Source organism: Pelodiscus sinensis, chromosome 8 (genome assembly GCF_049634645.1).
Source record: "Pelodiscus sinensis isolate JC-2024 chromosome 8, ASM4963464v1, whole genome shotgun sequence".
In the NCBI taxonomy this organism is placed as follows: domain Eukaryota; kingdom Metazoa; phylum Chordata; order Testudines; family Trionychidae; genus Pelodiscus; species Pelodiscus sinensis.
Window position 1 is genome coordinate 51,960,981 of NC_134718.1, and position 15,196 is coordinate 51,976,176.

The following is a 15,196-nucleotide window of genomic DNA, read 5'->3' on the forward strand; positions in this document are numbered from 1 at the left end:
TCACCAACATAACATAAGGAGAGAATTAAGTACACGATAGGAGGGAAGGGAGTGCAATGGCTTGGCCCAGCTGCCCAAGCAGATATACCTCAGCTGCTGAGGTAAATAGCAAAAAACCCTATGTGCTGCCAGGAATGAGAGGAATCCTGCTGCCACCCATGTTTCTTTTGAAGGGAGAGGGGCCTCCCTTGTTTCTGCTGCTAGAGCCCTGGAATTCCAGTATCCTCAAAATATGGAGGTGTCTGGGCTATATATTTGGTTTAGCATGACAAAAAACATACTATATAAATTCAGTATTCACATTCTTGGGAAGAGCTGTGCAGTAACAAAAACATATATATACACACACCACTGGCCATCATCTACAGTCCTCAGCTAAAACCTTTCCAATGCATCATCAGTGATCTACAACTCATCCTGGACAATGATCCCTCACTTTCACAGGCCTTGGGAGGCAGGCCAGTCCTTTCCCACAGACAACCCGCCAACTTGAAGCATATTCTCACCAGCAACTATACACCGCACAACAGTAACTCTAACTCAGGAACCAATCCCTGCAACAAACCTCGGTGCCAACTCTGCCCACATATCCATACCAGCGACACCATCACAGGACCTAACCAGATCAGCCACACCATCAGGAGAAGCTGTTCTGGATTTGGTTTTAACAAATAGGGAGGAACTAGTTGAGAACTTGAAAGTGGAAGACAGTATAGGGGACAGTGATCATGAAATAATAGAGTTCATGATCTTAAGGAAAGGTAGAAGGGAGACCAGCACAATTGAGGTAATGGATTTCAGGAAGGCAGATTTTGATAAGCTCAGAGAACTTGTAGGTAAGGTCCCATGGGAAGCAAGACTGAAGGGAAAAACAACTGAGGAGAGTTGGAAGTATTTCAAAGGGACGTTGTTAAGGGCCCAAAAGCAAACAATTCCGCTGTGTAGGAAAGATAGAAAATATGGCAAAAGACCAGCTTGGCTTAACAAGGAGATCTTGCATGATCTCAAAATAAAAAAGGAGTCCTATAAAAAATGGAAACTAGGACAAATAACAAAGGATGAATATAGGCAAGCAACACGGGAATGCAGGGGCAAGATTAGAAAGGCAAAGGCACAAAATGAGATCAAACTAGCTACAGGCATAAAGGGAAACAAGAAGACCTTTTATAAATACATTAGAAGCAAAAGGAAGACCAAGGACAGGGTAGGCCCACTGCTCAGTGAGGAGGGAGAAGCAGTAACAGGAGACTTGGAAATGGCAGAGATGCTCAATGACTTCTTTGTTTCGGTCTTCACTGAGAAGTCTGGAGGTGTGCCTAACGTAGTGAATACAAGCAGAGAGAGGGTAAGTTTAGAAGATAGGATACACAAAGAACAAGTTAAAAATCACTTAGGAAAGTTAGATGTCAGCAAGTCACCAGGTCCTGATGAAATGCATCCCAGGATACTCAAGGAGCTGATAGAGGAGGTATCTGAGCCTTTAGCTATGATTTTTGAAAAATCATGGCAGACAGGGGAGATTCCAGAACACTGGAAAAGAGCAAATATTGTGCCCATCTATAAAAAGGGGAATAAGAACAACCCAGGAAACTACAGACCGGTCAGTTTAACATCTGTCCCAAGGAAGATAATGCGCAGGTAATTAAGGAAATCATATGCAAACACTTGGAAGGTAATAAAGTGATAGGGAATAGCCAGCATGGGTTTGTGAAGAACAAGTCATGCCAACCTAATCTGATAGCTTTCTTTGATAGGATAACGAGCCTTGTGGATAAGGGAGAAGCGGTGAATGCCATATACCTAGACTTTAGTAAGGCATTTGATACGGTCTCGCAAGATATTCTTAACTAGGCAAATATAACTTAGATAGGGCCACGATAAGGTGGGTGCATAATTGGCTGGATAACCGTAGTCAGAGAGTTGTTGTTAACGGTGCTAAATCCTGCTGGAAAGGGATAACAAGTGAAGTTCTGCAAGGGTCTGTTTTGGGACCCGTACTGTTCAATATCTTCATCAATGATGTAGATATTGGGATAGAGAGTACGCTTATTAAGTTTGCAGATGATACCAAACTGGGTGGGGTTGCAACTTCTTTGGAGGATAGGGACATAATTCAAAATGACCTTAGCAAGTTAGAGAAATGGTCAGAGGTAAACAGGATGAGGTTTAATAAAGAGAAATGCAAAGTGCTCCACTTAGGAAGGAACAATCAGTTCCATACATACAAGATGGGAAGCGACTGTCTAGGAAGGAGCATGGCGGAAAGGGATCTAGGGGTCATAGTGGACCACAAGTTGAATATGAGTCAACAGTGTGATGCTGTTGCAAAAAAAGCAAATATGATTCTAGGTTGTATCAACAGGTGTGTTGTAAGCAAAACTCGTGAAGTCATTCTGCCGCTCTACTCTGCACTAGTTAGGCCTCAGCTGGAGTACTTTGTCCAGTTCTGGGCGCCACATTTGAAGAAAGACGTGGAGAAATTGGAAAGGGTACAGAGAAGAGCGACAAGAATGATTAAAGGTTTAGAGAACATGACCTATGAAGCCAGGCTTCATGAACTGGGCTTGTTTAGTTTGGAAAAAAGAAGATTAAGGGGGGACATGACAGCGGTTTTCAAATATCTAAAAGGGTGTCACAAGGAGGAAGGAGAAAATTTGTTCCTCTTGGTTTCTGAGGACAGGACAAGGAGTAATGGGCTTAAAGTGCAGCAAGGGAGGTTTAGATTGGACATTAGGAAAAAATTCCTAACTGTCAGGGTGGTCAAATATTGGAATAAATTGCCAAGGGAGGTGGTGGAATCTCCCTCTCTGGAGATATTTAAGAACAGGTTAGATAGACATCTGTCAGGGATGGTGTAGATGGAGCTTGGTCCTGCCTTGAGGGCGGGGGGCTGGACTCGATGACCTCTTGAGGTCCCTTCCAGTCCTATTATTCTATGATTCTATCACTGGCTCATTCACCTACACATCTACCATTGTAATATACGCCATCATGTGCCAGCAATGCACCTCCTCTATATACATTGGCCAAACTGGACAGTCCCTATGCAAAATAATAAATGGACACAAATCAGATATTAGGAACGGCAATATACAAAAACCTGTAGGAGAACACTTCAGTCTCGCTGGATTCATACAATAGCAGATTTAAAGGTAGCCATCCTGCAGCAAAAAAACTTCAGGACCAGACTTCAGAGAGAAACTGCTGAGCTGCAGTTCATCTGCAAATTTGACACCATCAGCACAGGATTAAACAAAGACTGTGAATGGCTAGCCAATTACAAAAGCACTTTCTCCTCTCCTGGTGGTCACACCTCCAGATCAGCTGCTAGAAGTGGGCCTCATCCTCCCTGATTTAATTTACCTCGTTATCTCTAGCCTGATTCTTGCCTGCATATTTACACCTGCCTCTGGAAATTTCCACTACATGCATCTGATGAAGTTGGTCTTTGTCCATGAAAGCTTATGCTCCAATAGATATGTTAGTCTATAAGGTGCTACAGGACTCCTTGTCGCTTTTGCAAATAAATATATGGAAACTACTGTTCTGTACTTGAAATTTAAGAAAACATTAACATTACTACCAAAAAGACAGTTTATAACTTCTCTTACCTGTAACTCGAAGTTGGCTTGGTCAAGAAATTTTTTGTTTAGCATATCTGCGTACTGATTAATTGCTCGCAGGAAGACTCTGAAAGATCAAGAGAAAATTACATAATTACACACTTGTACTTTGGCACCTTTGTAAGTGTGGCATCTCAATTAGATACAAAACTGAGACTATCTGGAAAGTGATAGCTGTAGCAGTTATTTGAAAAGCAGTGTGATCTCACCCCTGTTAAGCATACCGAATTATATGCAGATGTTCTCAAAATTAATCAAGTAAATTAGCATATGCAGAATAAAGAAATAGAATCAATGTTTTGGATAAAATCACTTCTCTTTAAAATACAAGATAATCAAGTGAACATTAAAAATTCATTTATAAAAAGTGCAAATTCATTACTTTTTAAAATCCAAGTGTTTTAATGTTACATATTTAGCATTAAACTGTATCTTAACTATTAGCTCACATGACACATTTTAAACTAATTATTAACCATTCACTATCTTAGGGTGTGTCTGGACTACAAGGTTTTTTCGATAAAAGTAGCCTTTTTTCAAAAAAACTTCACCTGTGGCTAGACTGCAGCTGCGTTCTTTCGAAAGTAAATCGAAAGAACACAGTGATTTTTTCGATCGTGGTAAACCTCAATTTACGAGGAATAACGCCTTTTCTCGAAAATACTCTTTTGAAAAAAGGCACTATTGAATGCAAACTGTGCTTTTTCGAAAGAAAGCATCTAGACTCTTTCAAAAAATCTGCTTGTAGTCTAGATGATCTTTCGAAAGAAGCTTTTTTGAAAGATTCTTTCGAAAAAGCCTCTTTCGAAAGAGGCTTGTAGTCTAGACGTGGCCTTACTGATGGCACAATGGCCCAACGTACATATCTGGAGCTTGAGAAAAATATTTTCAGGCTGTCTTGTCCAATGCTGTACTTTAAAATGAGAAACTTCTTAAATAGTGGTAGGTTTTGCTTTGAGAAGCTTTAAAAATAAAAACTTTTAAGTAGGATAAGTAGATCTCTACATATTCATAATGTGAAAGAATAAACACATTATTCTTTAGCCTCTTCGTTTTTATTTTTGAGGCAAGCATTACATTCCAGGTGTAAATTTATTCTAGCTGTAAATTGCTTAATTGATGCTATTAGACTGTCAAACTAAAGCCTGGGTAAAGGAACATGTCCTTTGAGCAGACTGTACATACTGCAGATTTTATTACTTTTCAAAGCACGTGCAATAAAAAAGGCAAGTTACAATGCATTGATCTAAGGGCCTCTCTCTTTTAGCACAATAACAATCTGTCAAGGAGAATCCACATTAGGATACTGATGATAAACTTAATTATTCTTTCTATATTTCAACAGCAAGCAAGAGAAAATTTAAGAAAGTTAGGGAGGGACTCATGATATACTGACATCTGGACATTTCTTTCATGGGAATTAAGAGCCTTACCAACATCTGAACAAAATGAAAGACCCACTCTCTTTGCCACATCTCTCTCACAATTAAAGGAAATTACTCCCCAAGTGGCACATACATAGCAAGACAGGAAAGAATATACAGATTACTTGCTTGGATTTACTTAATTTCTTAAGACTTTCTGATACCATTCTGATGAGCATGATACAAATACCTGTATATATGATAGACAGATCAGATACCTGATGTAATATTATTATTTAAAAATTAAATATATTGTAATATATATGACAGTTCATGGGAAAGATTCTTATGACAGACAATTATGCCTAAAAACTACAGTGATATTCCATTTGCCTACTAATCTTTAATAGTAGAATAAAGTTCAAAATTACTTTAATGTTCTTTTTCTTTGGTGTTACACTAAACTCTTTTTCTCCACTTTTCATATGTGCAAATTTTGCACCAGCACTTTTCAAAAAAACACAGAAGTATATGCACGTGCATTCCCGCTATGAAAATATACATGGGAATATTTGCACGAACATGTATGTCTGCATTAGATATAATATTTTGGGACAAATTTATGTAATGGATTTTATAAGTGGGATGAATTTAGTGCAGACTGAAAATAAAACTAGAAAAATATATGTAGATTGTACAATGATTCAATTACTGTTCTGGGATATATACAAAGACTGATTATCTTTCCAAATAATTTAATTATGCTGTCTCAAGATATCCCATAGCCATCTGTTGGGTAAGATGAATTGGGGCAACTAGTCTGGGCCCCTTGTTGTAGGGGGCCCTTCAGGCCAGTGCAACTGGCCATCATGTTCAGTCTTGGAAGATGAATCTGACACTTTTGCAGGGCCCACCATCTTTTTGGCACTTAGCAGAGACAGTGTCCAACTTGGCTGCCCACACTTTAGTGCTGAAAGTCCCCTGACCTTTGAACTGAGAAAAAAATGGAAGCTTTTAAAAATTAGGAGCAAATGAAAATACTGGTTGAACTTCTGCGGTCCAGGACTCTCTGGTCTGGTATCATGACCGCAGATGTTGCGGGTCTAGAGGCTCCCAGCAGCAGAGGTTGCCAGTGGCTAGGAGTGGAGCCAGCCGGTGGGGCCAGTGGAGCCTGCGGGGCAGAGAAGCTATCGAAGGAGCTGGCGGGGCTGCTGCTAGGTCAGCTGGGCTGCTGGAAGCTTCCGTGGTGCTTCCACAGCTTGTGAAGTTGGGAGCACTGGCAGAGCTGCTGCAGCTTGCTGGGCCGGGAGGCTGGAGAGAGGAGTCCAGTGGGGAGGCTGGTACCCTCCCCCCTCCAAGACATCCTTTTGTCCAGAAAACTCCCTTGTCCAGGACCAGACAGATCTCAAACGCGCCAGACTGTGGAGGTCCAACCTGTAGTGGCTATAATGAAGTCAAGTTGCAAACTTAATCATATTGTTTGTTCCAGCCTGTTTCTCAGATACCACTCTGCTTTTTGGTAAAACTGTAACTAAGTTTGCTTTTGTTTGTGGACATTTTTGTACACAAACACAAAAATGACTGTCAGTAAACAAAAATGTTATGTTTTAGGCTAAAAATAGGAAACTTAAGGTTAGTTTTCCCATTAAGGTAGCAAATTTAAAATAAGAGGCATATAATGTGAAAGTTATGTATGTATCTTTATCAAATGTGGGTATAGAGAGACTTTATACATATTTAAAATCTTGGTCAAAATACCAGACAACAGAGAGGGAGGGAAGGAAGGAGGGAAGAGTAAATTTAGACGTGGTCTACCCAGAGATTTACACAAGTGCAATTTTTAATCAATTTAGTTCAATTGGTACAACTCTGTATATAGACAAATAAAATATTATTTAAACTTGGTTTATATTGATGTAGGTTGCTGTAGGGACAACCACTGATATAACAATAACAGTGTCCATAAAAGGGCTTTGTACTTCAAATGGAACAAGTTGCATATAAGTAAGCACATCACTGAGACCTACTGCCCTTATATCTGGCCTTTTGTTTTGTGTCCCATCTCCTGACCCCGAGTATTGACCAGTTCAAAACAGAATAGTCTTCTTGCAGCCGTGTCTCAATTTTACTATTTTAGTGCTTGAGTCTATTACCATCTCAGTGCCTCTCTTCACAGCTGTCCCCTTACTTATTAAAATGTTGCCATTTTCTGCTATCCCACCACCCTTTTTGGAAGTAGAATTTCTTCAGCTGATGTAACTGGCACTTAGCTTCATGGTCAGACAAAGCCCAGGGATGTTAGGATGGCTGCCATGGAGCTGCTGAAGAAAGCTGCAGCAGCAATTATTTAAGGACTAAAGCTGTCTGGAAAATGACAATTCCATTTCAAGGCAACTTTCAAGATTTCAAAATCTGTTTTCGTTCCATATTGGAACAACACCAAAACTTTTAGAGCATTCATTCATTAAATGGAATTGTGTCAAAATGTCTGTGTTTGGATCGAAACTGGAGCTTTTCGATTCAACACTGGAATACTGACAGAACTTTTACTGTGGCATTGTGGAAGGATGATGATGTCAGATATTTAGCATAAAACTATTCCAGAATACAAAAGTACTGCATAATGAAAAGCAATATCTGCAGTGCAATAAAAGTAACATCCTCCCTGAATAATTATGAGTTAATTGAGGAAAGAGGAAGTTAGAAAGGGGAATAATCAGAAACCAATTTAACTGCTATTGCCTCCTGGCACAGTTAAAGTTACTAAAATGACATTTGTTATGATCAAGCCCACAGCACTTTCTAGCATATCTGTTACCAACTGTTTGGTGCCAATAAAACACAATTTTTGATGATACATGATCCTATAAGAAGCAGAAAAGATCTAACTTTGAGTAGAAATGCTAAAGCCAAATTTTGTTTTTTATTAAACTTTGGGACAGAGGATAGTTGAATTCTGCCAAGTATTTCCAGGTGTATTTTGGCTGACTGTAAAATGTACGCCTGAAGCAAATTCTCACATATATGTGTGTTTTTCACAAATATTCATCAACGTATGTCTTATTTGCAAGAATGCTCACAGAAAGTGGAAGTGTTCATATCACAAGTGGTGTTCTGCATAGGGTGGAATACCAGTTGGTATGGCAGGATCACTGGGGACTTGATTCACCACTGCATTACTTCCGTTTTACCAAAGTGTAAATTAATTTTGCAATAGATTTATATAAACAGAAATCATAAAACTGGAGGGATGCAATGATAAATGAATACCGTGTTTTTCAAAACCCCCAAACAATAGCCATAGTAGAGAGGCAAACATACCTGGCTAGGATCTGAGCAGAAACTTCACAGCTAGTACCATGAACATATACACAATTATTTTGTGTAAATGTGATATGGAAAATTAACTTCCAATACTGTACCAAGTCAATGCTTTTTTTTTTTTAAACAATAACGTAGTTCTTCTAATACTAATGTCTGATAAGAGTCCATAAGCTAGAAAGGAAAAAGTTTATAGTTTTCTTTAAAAAAAAAATGCCTAAACCAGCTTGTCTGTTCTCTTTTCCATGAGCTGCTACCGGTCCTTGGCAGTTTTAAAACTTTACTGTCTTCTTCAAGACCTTCTCCTGGTTTTAAGAGTTATATTCATCCAATAAGGAATTAGAAACTATACAAATAAATATGTGATTTATGGGACCAATTTCAACTAACAACTTGAATTTTGAATATTGAGCTCTGAACACATACAAACTGTTTGCAATCAATCTGTTATTAAAAAGTGCTGTCACCATGGACAGTTCTCAGAAAATATCTGCTGTCAAAAAGGATAAGTTATTTTAGGAACTATTAGGAAAGGGCTAAAAAATAAGACAGAAATATTGTATCACTATAAGAATCCATGATGTACCCATACCTTGGATACTGTGTACAGTTCTGGCCGTCCCATCTCAGAAAGGATAAATTGGAACTAGAAAAGCTTCAGAGAAGGGTATAGAACAGCTCCCATATGAGGACAGACTAAAAAGGAGGATTCTTCAGCTTAGAGAAGAGATTAAACAGAGGATCTGATAGGGCTCTACAAAATCATCGATGATGTGGATGAAGTAAAGCGTTAACTACCCTTTCACATCATACAAAAACCAGGAGTCACCCAATCAAATTAATAGGCAGCAGATTAAATATAAACAAGAGCAAGAACTTTTTCATGCAACAAAGCACAACTCACCTCTGGAACTCAATGACAAGGGCTGTTGTAACGGGCAAAAGTATACTTGGGTTAAAAATAACTGACTAAGTTTATGGTGCATAGATCCCATCAGTGGTTGGTACCCAAGGTGGCCAGGGACACAAACCTAAATCTTTAGCAACCAGAAGCCTGAGTAGATCACTCTATAATTGCCATGTTCTGTATACTCTCCTTGAAGCTCTGATATAGGACACTGTCAGACATAGGATACACAATCAGACACCATAGGTTTTAAAAAGTCCTTGTGCTCTGTCTTCCCTTCACTCAGTCATTTTTGTTCCCAGGGGGGTTTGCACAACTGTTTTTGCGCAAAAACCTTGCAGTGTAGACATAGCCAGAGTGTCACAACTAAATACAATGTGGAGTTTATTGTTTAGCATAAATGGTAAATATATTGTAAAAGACCATTCGAGGTGAAGTGACTTATTACTGGGTTACAGATTGTTATAATAAACCATGAATCCATTAAATTTTTACTTACGGTCTTTTGCGAAGTTGGAATCCTACTTTTATATTAGGATTATACCCTGTCTTTAATCTTTGTGCAAACCTGCCATTGTTGTCAGTGGAAAATGGATTGTTCTGGATAATACTGCCAAGAACAACTCTTAGCCATCATGAGCGAAGCCCACAAACACATCATTCTGATTTAAAAATCATGAGTTTTAAATACACTTTAAAATGCTTTCTGTTTGCCAGCTGGTTTTCCATGCTTTTCTGCATAACTATAAGGACTAGAAACTTAAATAGAAACAAACAAACAAAAATCTCACCTAATCTCATATGTACAGGAAATCAAATGTTAAGTGAAACACCAAATATCACAAGAGTTGGCAGCACTCTAGTATATGGATCTATCTAACTTTTTATTCCTGCCCCACAAACCCCAAATACAAATGCAATTTGACCCTGTCTATAGACTATGTTTTACATTCCTGAAATAGCAGGAGCAAAGTATGAATATTAAATATTTTCCTGCTCCCAAACAACTTTGCCAGTTTTAAACCCCCTCCCCCAGCAATCTTCATTAAAATCCTCTACTGTAGGATAAACTATGAAAGGCCTGTGCTCAGATGCATATGCTCTCCACCTTACCTTAGTCGTATTTAGACTTTTGAACATTTTTCTCCAAATAAGTCTTTTAAAACCACCATTTGTCCAAGCCACATTGCAGCAGCAGAGCCACTCAGTAGCTGTCACTCCAATCACAGGACTTGTATAGCCTCACCAATCCTTAGGCCTCTTCTGCTGGGATCCACTGGCCCCTTGCACCATCTCTCACAGGTTTTGTCTACACTGCGGGATTTTTGCACAAGAAGCTTTTTGTGGAAAAGAGCTTCCGCAAAAACTTCTTATGCAAAAGCGCGTCCGCACCACAAAAGCAATGTGCTTTTGCTCAAGAGAGCGTCCACACAGCATGGATGCTCTTGCGCAAGAAAGTTCTGATTGCCATTCACAGAATGGCCATCTGAGCACCTATGCTTTTTATTATAGGCTCTTTTTGCACAAGAAACCCCTGCTGAGCGTATGCAAACACCTTTTTGCGCAAGAACTCTTGCGCAAAAAGGAGTTATTTCTTGTAGAAAGAGGTATACTTACACCACAAAAAAACCCTCTGTTCTGCCATTTTACTGTAAATTTTCTTGCACAAAACTACGCTTGAGGTGTGGATGCTCCATGGGTTTTCATACAAAAATGGCTGTTTTTGTGCAAAAACACTGCAGTGTAGACATAGCCCAAAGAGCAGCAATATACAAGTGCAGAGATAGCCCTAATAATTCTTTCATTTGCAAACAGCAGGGCTGTGTCTAGACTGGCCAGTTTTTCCGGAAAATCAGCCGCTTGATTTTCCGCAAAAGCACTGACTTCCTACTGTAAGAAGTCAGTGCTTCTTGCGGAAATACTATTCTGCTCCTGTTCAGGCAAAAGTCCCTTTTGCACAAAGCTTTTGTGCAAAAGGGACAGTGTAGACAGCTCATATTTGTTTTCCGCAAAAAAGCCCCGATCGCGAAAATGGTGATTGGGGCTTTTTAGCGAAAAAGCGCGTCTAGATTGGCATGGACGCTTTTCCGCAAAAGTGCTTTTGCAGAAAAGCGTCCGTGCCAATCTAGACGCTCAGTTCTGAAAATGCTTTTAACGGAAAACTTGTTCTGTTCTCATGTGGGACTCACAGTTTAGACTGTCAGTCCTGGAGGCAGGGAGTGATCCCACTGCTGCCTCCCAGTGAGGGATGGCATAAAGGAGAGGAGAGGAAAGGGCTTGAACTTCCCTCTCCCCCCAGCCCCATGTCTGACTGGGAGGCAGCAGCAGGACTCCAAGTTCTGGACATTAGACAATGAAAGTAACTACCTGGATATAAGCACTACGTCTCTCTCATGAAGGTGGAGTTATGATGTTGAGGTAAGGGGCACTCAGGCTGTATCTACACAATACACCTTACAGCTGTGCCACTACAGCCAGGTCACTGTAAGGAATGCTGTGTAGCTGCTCTTTGTCAGCAGGAGGGAGCTCTCCTTTCAACAAAATAAAACCACCTCCAACGAGGGGCAGTAGATTTGTAGGCAAAAGACGCTCTCTCACTGACGAAGCACTATCCCCACTGGCACTGAATATCTGTAAAACGTTTGTCAGTCAGGGATGTGTTTTTTCACACCCCTAAAAGTTTTCCCCAAAAAAGTGCTGTGTAGACATAGATTTATTTTGGCAGAAGTAGCACTGTAGTGTAGACACTGACATAATTAGGTCAACATAAGCTGCCTTATGTCAACCTAACCCTGTAGTGTATACCAAGCCTTGATATTAGCAAAGATACAGAACTTAGCAGCAATTTATTAACCATTTGCGATTACACTGTACCCAATTTTTATATAAACACAGATACTACAAGAAAAAAAGAAAAAGAAAATTAAATGATGTTCTGGCACACAAAACAAAAATTGCACCACCAATCCCTTCTGTCTCAGCGGTTTAATTTACATTTCATTACTAGTTAGTAAAATGTATCAACACAAAATAGGGAAATGTAGAAAATTCAGTTCAGCTGTTTTATCTTTCATAACAACAGAGTAAAATAAAAGTAAGAAAAAGATTGACAATGTGACGATCTCTATCAAAATGCAAAAGTCTGTTGTATATTCATGTAACTATATCTGAAGAAGGTACTAAGAGTTGCTGGGCTTGTGTTCTATAACACTAGCTAGAAATTACCAGTGCACTACTTGGAAAGGAAACTAAGTTCTAAAAATAAATGTCATTGAAAAAAATTAATAGATTTGTGCATACTTTAGGAATATGAGTTGTAGGCAAATTTCTCAACAATATATCAGCATTGTAACTACACACGTAGCAAAAAATTTACAAATATGTTTCTGTACCTCACAGACTATATCTTTGATTTTTTGCTGACAGCACAGGGTTTTGTAAATTTAAAACTTCTAACAGTATATCAGCTTGAATACATGTAAAACTTACTTAAGATAATTATAGATAAAAACAACCTATTTGTAAGGGGACTGTTACCCCTTACTAAAACTCTGTGGGAGTTTTTTGGTTTACCAGCTTCAGAAGGGGAAGGGTTCATGAGACTGACAGACCCCAGAGACAATGGAAAGCAGTCAACACTCCAGCTCAGCCTGACTGACAGGTTGTAAGTGGGGATTGTTCTGGCTCTGTCTCTGAACAAACAAGCTGTGTGCAGAAGAGGTCCTGCAAAGACAGAGAGCTGAGAGAGGAGTACAAGAAGAAGTCCTGCAGCGACAGAACCAGACACAGACAGGCCAAGCAGTGCAGACCCTGGTGTTGAGCAGCAGACTGGCAGTGCTCAGAAAGCCAAAAGGAACAGAGAAACAACACAAGAAGCTGGAACTGGCCAAGCAGCACAACCTGCAGCTGGATGTGGTGAGCTACTGGGACCTGCAAAGTGTGGGGAAAGGCTCTGGACTGGGAGAGGGGTCTGGCCACTTAGAGACTGAGGCTGTGTGGTCACTGCCAGTGCAAGCGTGTCCAGCCTGCAGCCCCTTGCAGCACATCCAGGGCTTCTAAGGAAGAGACTGTGAACAGTCCTTACACTCTGCAGACTGCTGTGTTGATGTCCCTGTGCTACAGAGCAGGGCTGTGTGTTCTCATTTAACCATTCTCATTGTTTCTTATTCTATTCTCTTTAATCAGTTGATGTTTAATAAATTGTATTTGCTTTGAACCTTATGAAGTGATCACTGGGCCAAGAAGGCCTGCAGTGTAAAGAGAGCACCTCGGAGTGGGGACACCCTAACTCCTGCCCCTAGTGACTACAAGGTCAGGGATTAAGCCCCAGGAAACCTGGGCCCAGCCTTGTTGGGGTTTCAAGGGCTCTGCTACTCAGGAGAGTGGAGGGGGAGCCCTCAGGATCAGGGAGCCGTGGGGTAAAGGAAGTGGGAGCGGGGACTCAGATCCTTTCGCTGGTTCATTTCACCGGGGTGTATAGAAGCCAGGAAAGTTCCCCACAAGAGCGGGACCATTCCCCCGCTTACATATTTAATGAAGTCAGTTCTCCATGTCCCAAATTATTTGATAGTTCCAACAATGTTACAATCAATTGTTAAGGCAATTGTGGATAACTGAATAAAACATGTAATATAATTAGAAAAAAACCATCCTTTACCCTTTCAAGCATTCAAATACCTTGTCAAATGTCCATCATAAAGTGCTAATAAGGTGTAACAGAATAATCTGCAGATGAAGGAGGCATCAAAAGGTCAGTTTAACACTTCTTCAGTGTTGTTAGGTATAAATTAGGCATGCTTCAGCAGCAATTTAATTCTCTGGAAAGGTCTCTTTCTCTCTCAGTTACCAAGACCGCAAAGCTAATCATGAAGACTGAAAGAATTGGGCTTGTTTAGTTAAAAGAGATGGCTTAGAAGAGTATCTAAAAGGTCGTTATAAGGAGGAGAGAGAAAAATTGTTTTCCTTGGCCTCTGAGGATAGAACAAGAAGCAATGAGCTTAAATTGCAGCAAGGGATGTTTAGATTGGACATTAGGAAAAACTTTCTGTCAGGATGGTTACACACTGGAATACATTGCCTAGGGAGGTTGTGGAATCTCCATCACTGGAGATATTTAAGAGCAGGTTGTACAGACATCTATCAGGGATGATCTAGAGTAGATAGTGCTTGGTCCTGCTGTGAGGACTCAATGACCTCTCGAGGTCCCTTCCAATTCTAGGAAGTCAGATAGGCAAAACGCTTTGCAGAGAAAATAAGCTAAAAAGAATTTTGTTCTCAGCCCTAGATTTTTGATGTAAGCAGCAGGGATATGAGGACAGACCATTTATTAAAAAAAAAAAAAAAAAACCACAGAGGAAGAGAGCTACCTGCCCATCATCCAGACTCTCCTATACCAGGTATTTAAGGGGCTCCAGTGACAGGGTCCAGGGCTCTAACCGGACAACACATAATGTGGGGTAGGCTCTCCTCAGCCTACTCCTAGCACTCAGGCTGGAGGAGTGGAACAGAGGGTACACAAAAATAGGACCCTCCACAGTGTTCCCTCTAACCTGTGTGGCAGCACAGCTTCACAGGGGATTAATCAGCCCCACCCAGCCAGAGGCTCAGGGCTCCGTACAGGGAGCTGACTGACTGGGCAGGGCTGAGTAATCACCCGTGAAGCTGTGCTGCCATGCAGCTTAGAGGGAACACTGACCCTCGGCCTACAAGGTCTCACTCTATCCCATAAGCCCAACACCCACCAGCAAAATCCCAGGTTTTTGCCGCTGGCTTCCATTCATTTTATATTTTTAACCACACTAGAAACCAGCCACAGGGGGCGCTAGCTTGGTCGCACCCCAATGAGCAATGCTGCCTGGTATTACAACTCCTCCCCATTCATTCCTTCACATTCCATAGCCGTACTTCAGTGCCTCCGTCTGACATAGACAATCATCCCTGAAAAATTCAGGCCAATTGTGACAGAGAAAGAGACACCTACA

The 15,196-nt window shown here is 40.5% G+C and overlaps 1 protein-coding gene across 2 annotated transcripts in view; it reads right to left on the minus strand.

Annotated features, from left to right (window-relative positions):
- The window catches only part of DOCK1 (dedicator of cytokinesis 1), a 572,428-nt gene that overhangs the window by 149,963 nt on the left and 407,269 nt on the right, over positions 1–15,196 (minus strand). For both annotated transcript variants that reach the window (XM_075935276.1, XM_075935277.1), the window contains exon 30: positions 3,612–3,690. In XM_075935276.1, the coding sequence (XP_075791391.1) occupies positions 3,612–3,690 (79 nt within the window). The remainder of the gene's footprint in view (positions 1–3,611; positions 3,691–15,196) is intronic.